This window comes from Hesperophylax consimilis, chromosome 13, assembly GCF_061612785.1.
Source record: "Hesperophylax consimilis isolate HC1 chromosome 13, BYU_Hcon_1.0, whole genome shotgun sequence".
In the NCBI taxonomy this organism is placed as follows: domain Eukaryota; kingdom Metazoa; phylum Arthropoda; class Insecta; order Trichoptera; family Limnephilidae; genus Hesperophylax; species Hesperophylax consimilis.
In genome coordinates this window covers 17,504,017-17,510,288 of record NC_142848.1, presented here as the reverse complement: position 1 = coordinate 17,510,288, position 6,272 = coordinate 17,504,017, and the positions used below count along the sequence as shown (strand labels likewise).

Sequence of the window (6,272 nt, the reverse complement as noted above, 5' to 3'; positions counted from 1 at the left end):
AAAGAAAATTAACTCTTTTTGAAATTTCAACTTTTAAATGTACTTTTCAGCCACATACGAAAAATTGCGCCTGAGTGTGCGTACTGCATTATTATTGCTTTTGGATAATTTGAAATCGACCGGCCGATCCTAGAACTAACACCCGTTACCCCCCTTCCCGCCCTTTACAGCTGGTAACAGAACAGCTGTGATTTATTTACTTTAAAGAAATATTATAAACAAATACCTCACATGTACTCACTATATATGTAGGTTACATAACTCGATAATGGGTTAGAGGGCCTGAAGGCTGCCCATTACGTAACAAGAGATTCATTTATTAATTCTTCTGAAAGCTGATTACTTCAATGATCGTTTCATTCCGTGAAAAAGATAAAGATTTTTAATCCACATTTATGACAACATACCTCTCAACGACGGAAACTTCAAAGAATACCTACAGTTGGAAGACACCAACACACTTTTTGTGTAAATTCGTATTATTATTTTAGTGCAGTTCTCTTTGTTCTTCGAATTTGGTTTAAAACATCATAAAAAGACGATTTTGAAGCGCATTGTTATAACTTCAAACTCTCGGTTTACGCGTCACTGGCAAATAATAAACAACGTCACCAGTCTCGCGCTTAACAAGCACAAAGTTAATTTATCGGGTAAGTGTATTTTTGTACCTATACTCACTGTACCCAGTGACGAAAAGTACTCACAAGACTCACCTCTAGGTCAAATCAATTGGGGAACTGCCGCGGAATATCATTTCTTGTCTTTGAATATCACAGCTGATAGCCGCGTGATCACGGCGCTCAATTGATCTGACCCCCACTTGTACCACAACAGTCACCACGCTCATGCGCTCTGTCGGAATTAATAGGTAGCTACTTATTAAATACGACTATCATCTTGACAGGATTTACCGGGTACCGAACACATAACGTATCTAATAGACAGAAAGTAATGCAAAATTATCGAGTCAAAGCAGAACTTCGCTACGCTCTGTCAATAATAGAGAACTTGTGAAATTTACTGCTTTGTTTATGTGCATGACAAAATCAAAACATTAAATATTGAAATCACCAGCTGTACTCTACGAACCTCTTTCGTAATTTAACAATTTCTTTTGTTAGCATTGTCTGGTGAAATATTGATTTTAGGAAAATCATTTGTGCCCCGTTCAAATAATGCTGAATGTTGGCCAACTGAGATGCGGAGCATAAATATTTATGCATTTTTGAAATGATAGCTCGTTCCTTTTTATTCAGGTTTATTTTATTTATGCTTCTGTCTATGGTTCGTTCGTGTTCGCCGGGTGCGCCTGTTCTCACATTGCTGGAGGATTGGGGGCGGAGCTACGAAGTTTGCCGAGTGAACACGAAGGCTCAAAGCGGCTCGGAACTACGAAGTTTGCCGAGTGTACACGAAGGCTGGCAACAATCAACTTGATTTTGAATAATTTGTTTGAAGTCTTGAAGTTTGACTGTGGTTTGACGTTCGAAAATCTCTCAAGTATGAGGGAGATTTTGAGTTGAAAGAAACGAAACATGGAGGTCGTTATTAGTAAACATTTACAAGACATAATCAACCCTACGGACGAAAATAAGTATTATTCTGGATACAGGAGAAATACGCTGCATTCAATACTGACTTGAAGGCTTCAGGGTTTTCATTCTCAACCAGAACCAGTTATGGTAGAAAAGGTATGTAGCCCTACCCTACTACAATCACAGAGCGTGCAGCGTCTAGCCCTGCCCTTTTGGCCAACATAAACTAATTTGTATTCCATTTTTTTTTTTAACCTAACCTAACCTAACCTAACCTAACCTAACCTTCTACTTCCTGGTTACGAAACCATTACTAGGATAGGTTATTGTACTTTTTATTACTAACCTCCAACTTACCTAGCTCTGGTAGTTTGTATTGATATTTGAAGGTTATGTTTGTATTATTTAAGCTTTCTGCCAGAAGCCTGACCTCACAATTGTTATTTAATCTTATATATTCTAGGTTTTCCGAATAAAATCACAAAGTAGAAGAAATTTGTGTTTAATCCGTGACCTATCCTGATATTCCTTTACGATAGGCCTACTTCACTAGTAACTCTTAAGATCATTTAAACTTGAATGCACTACTTGTATTTTTATGACAAAGTGCCTTCTTCGATGTAATTGTTATGCAGTCTTATGGAGAAATAACAACCAACCAAGAAAGCCAAGTTCTCATTGTCACAGGTTTAAATTTGCCGGGCAGATATGAAGTGAAGTTCGGATTTCGTAGCTCCGCCCCCAATCCTCCAGCAATGTGAGAACAGGCGCACCCGTGTTCGCCCGAGAGTGGTTTATTTATGGTTCGCCCGTTCGAAAACAGTTTATTTCAAATACTTTCGTTTGGTTGTTTCAAAGCGGACTTATTACCGTAAAATAATAAAATATTCTTATTTATCGACAGTTCATCTAACGCAATACAGTAAAATGGATTTTCCTCTGCACGTTGAAGTCATCCAAAAGTTTTCTTCAACTTGTTCTAAAGAAAACATCGTTAAACTTGTAAGTGAATACCTTCAAAGTTTGGTCACTATTACTCCGGGTAGTTCACTGGTGAAAGAAGATTTTTATGATTTCCCAATAGTCGGCCATCATGTGACTTCTATCAACTTTTGTGAAGTCAATCAAAATAAAGAATGTGTGTACGTGAAAAATACTGAAGTTAGGTATCATGTATATAAATTGGACACCGTCAAATGTTCCACTGACACAATGGAAGGAGACGACGAAGAAGACTTACCCGCTTTCAATAGCTGGCAACTGCCTTCTGAAGGGTTTGTAGGACTGTGGGAAAACCTAATATACGACACAAAGGTTAAAGAAGATATTTTGAATTTTGTTGAAACCACCCTTCTCTTCTCGGATAGGTTGGTCAACTCCTATATAATCAACTGGAATCGCGTTGTGCTGCTGCATGGACCACCAGGCACGGGAAAAACCAGTCTCTGCAAGGCCTTGGCTCAAAAGCTCTCCATCCGTCTTGGCCACCGATACTCCAGGGGACAACTCATAGAAATAAACAGCCATTCTCTCTTTTCCAAATGGTTTTCAGAGAGCGGAAAGCTTGTCCTCAAGCTATTCAAGAAGATACGCGAGTACTTGGAAAACTCTGAACATTTAGTGTGCGTTTTAATAGATGAGGTGGAATCTCTCGCCCACTCGAGGACTGCTGCCTTTTCTGGATCGGAACCTTCCGATGCCATTCGAGTTGTGAACGCCATTTTGACTCAACTAGACCAGATACGAGAGTATCCCAATGTGCTCATTCTAACCACGTCCAACATGACGGGAGCTATCGACCTGGCATTCGTGGACAGAGCCGATATAAAGCAGTACATCGGGCTGCCATCGGATGTAGCCATTTACCAAATATACCTATCATGCATAAATGAACTTATGAGGACCGGGATTATCTCCCCGCAAGTACAGATATTTACTTACAAGACTTTAGAAGCATGTAAGTTCCAACAAAACCAAACTACCAAAGATAGCTTAGAGCTGCTGGCCCTAGCCAAGTACAGTGTGGGCCTCAGCGGGAGAAGTTTACGCAAGATTCCCTTCCTGGCACACGCCTTGTTTGTCAACTCCACATCTTCCATTCTCGAGGAGTTCCTCAGGGCAATGAAGGAAGCCATTAAAAAGCACTTGGCCGACAAAGAAGTTTTTGCTCAGTGCATTGAAAAAATTCAAATTAATGGTGATTAGCTTTTGTGATATTATTTATTTATATGTTATTCGTTTACTGTAAGAATACTTGTTCTATAAAAGGTTTGCTGCGTTCAAAACTGCAAATTTTTTCCATTCCATGAAATGTCTTTCATAACTATAATTAATACTTAACAATCTTCACTGTATTTTATTAAATAAACAGTAAGTTTTGAACTTACAATATAATACTGTGTGTATAAGGATTATTGATAGAAAATTACAAGTGCAATATATATATATCTGGCGCTTAATGCTACAAGTGCCTATGTCAAATTTGTAAATCGCTTTGAAAACCATATTATGACTTGTACATTAGATAGGTCTCAATATCACCAGGTATTCATAGCACTCAAATAAGGGACGTTTTAGAGTACTTTCTGGTATGTAAATCTATTTAACTAAAACTGATACTGGCCCTTCCAGCACAAACCTCCAGATAAATATAACATATGCAGTCGATTCCATCTAATTGGACCATTGCTTTACCAGGAAAGCCGATTATTTGGGCAAAATCCCAAAGGAACAGAAAGTAAATAAAGGAACTATTAGGACGGGTTGTTTCACAGAATTTGAACAATTATAGGTAACTCAATGAGTGTTGGCTGCAATAAAAATGCTTAGCATTGATTGTATTTGTGCATAGGTATACGCTTAACACGAGAAATAGCCCTTTATCTTGTTTACGCCTATTTATTGTCGCTAGAGGAAGTGGTACAGCAAGTGTATTATGCTTGTTAAAGAATATTGTTCGGAAGCTTACGATATATATTCATGATATCACAAGAGAAATATAATAATAATCACAGTCTTCATTATTTTTAGTTTGCATTGTTATTAATAAATTTATTTGTGTTAGGTTTTCTGCCACAATCAGTTTATTTTGCTTTTCATCTAATTATTCATTGGACTATGTGTACTACTAATAAATTAAGGATATGGACAATGGCTGATGCCGATAATACATGCACGTATATATCAATATAGATCTGTTTTCCAATCTGGCAGAGGAAGGATGAAAGTATACTGAATGCTGTAGAAATGAGATCCCTGAGGTGTGTGCGTGGTCAAACCATTTACGATTGTGTAAGAAACATGGAGATTTGCAAAAAATGCAAGGCTGATGGAAGCGTAATGAGTAAGATTAAGAAAGGGAGATGGTTAGATGGTTTGAGCGAAGAAAGGAGAATATATGATGTGAATGGTAGTGTCGGGGATGCCAGAGGAAGACATGGCACGATCAAGTGAACCAGGTACTTGAGTCGAACCATGTCGAGAGCCGGAATAATATAAGAGTATGTATGATACGATCTATGAATGTGAATGAGTGTGTGCCAAGACCGAGTTATTTGGCGGTCCGTCCCCTCTGCCAACTCCTGCGGAAAAACAGTGTGATAGTTAGTTTTATATTAACTTCCTGTATAGTCATGCGAGATATCCGTTGTCTCGTTTACGCCTACTTATTGTGGCTAGCGGAAAAGGGACATCTAATTTGTATGTTCACTGTTGGGGTCAATCCGCACCAAATCATCCAGGCCATGTCACCCACCATCTCAGATTTTGGTGAAACTTTAAATTTTTAATCCTTCCATATAGATAAGAAAATATACCAAATTTTACCTTCCTACCTCAACTCGTTTTTTTTTATGGGCAGTTGAAGTTTGGGCAAAATAAGCGTTTTTACATATTCCGAGCACTCCGGAAGAGCTTGTACCTTCAATGAAAAAAAATTGTATCTTTGTCATTTATAGTGCAAATGCAATGAAAATTTTCAATATTATCAAGAAAACTATGCTGATTGCAGAAAAAAATAAATAAACCCTTTACATTTATCTACTTGACTTTAAAAAATTACCAAAAGTAATTTTTTAAGTAATTTTTGGGACGGAAAAGGTACTTTACAAAAAAGCAATATCTCGGGAAGGTACAGTGTTAATGAAGTAATTTTTTTTTTATTCATATCTACAAATAGCATAGAATCACATACAAAAATAAAATTCATGGCATTTTACTTGCTTCAATAAATAAAATCCATTTTAAACTTTTTTCAAACTTTTTGTAATTTTTTTTTATTCTTATCTACAATAAACATAGTACAACCTAAAAAAATAAAACTCCTGGTATTTTGTGTGCTTCACAGTGTAGAAACGTTTTTAAAATAAGAAATCTTTATCATACAGAATTGTTCTAGGTTTTTTTAAATCTAGATACAAAAATAAATAAAATCCATTTTAAACTTTTTTCAAACTTTTTGTAATTTTTTTTATATCTATTTTTAGTTTGTAATTGGGCAAGTTATAGTTTAGGTATATAGCTAGTAATATAGGTTGAATGAATGGACTAATATCAAAGAAACAGTCCTAGAGACAAGTCACTACATGGAAATGATGTATCTGCAACAAGAACAAGACAGAACATGAAAATTACTATCTGCCTCATCACTAAGTTTGCAGGATACTACATGCTTTGTTTCCTCTGACATGCTTAGTTCTGAGTCAGCTTCAAAGCAGTGATCATCTATATAAATACAGT

At 36.7% G+C, this 6,272-nt stretch overlaps 1 protein-coding gene across 1 annotated transcript; it reads left to right on the top strand.

Annotated features, from left to right (window-relative positions):
* The first annotated feature begins 2,332 nt into the window (after positions 1 to 2,332).
* Positions 2,333 to 3,874, top strand: pch2 (pachytene checkpoint 2 protein). The gene has a single exon (XM_089638554.1). It carries the CDS (start codon positions 2,463 to 2,465, stop codon positions 3,738 to 3,740), a length of 1,278 nt encoding a protein of 425 aa, XP_089494680.1. The 5' UTR covers positions 2,333 to 2,462; the 3' UTR covers positions 3,741 to 3,874.
* Positions 3,875 to 6,272: the final 2,398 nt, after the last annotated feature.

What these genes read in the sequence shown, in the direction of transcription:
- pch2 (XM_089638554.1), top strand. Translation starts at nt 2,463, where the DNA reads ATGGATTTTCCTCTGCACGTTGAAGTCATCCAAAAGTTTTCTTCAACT.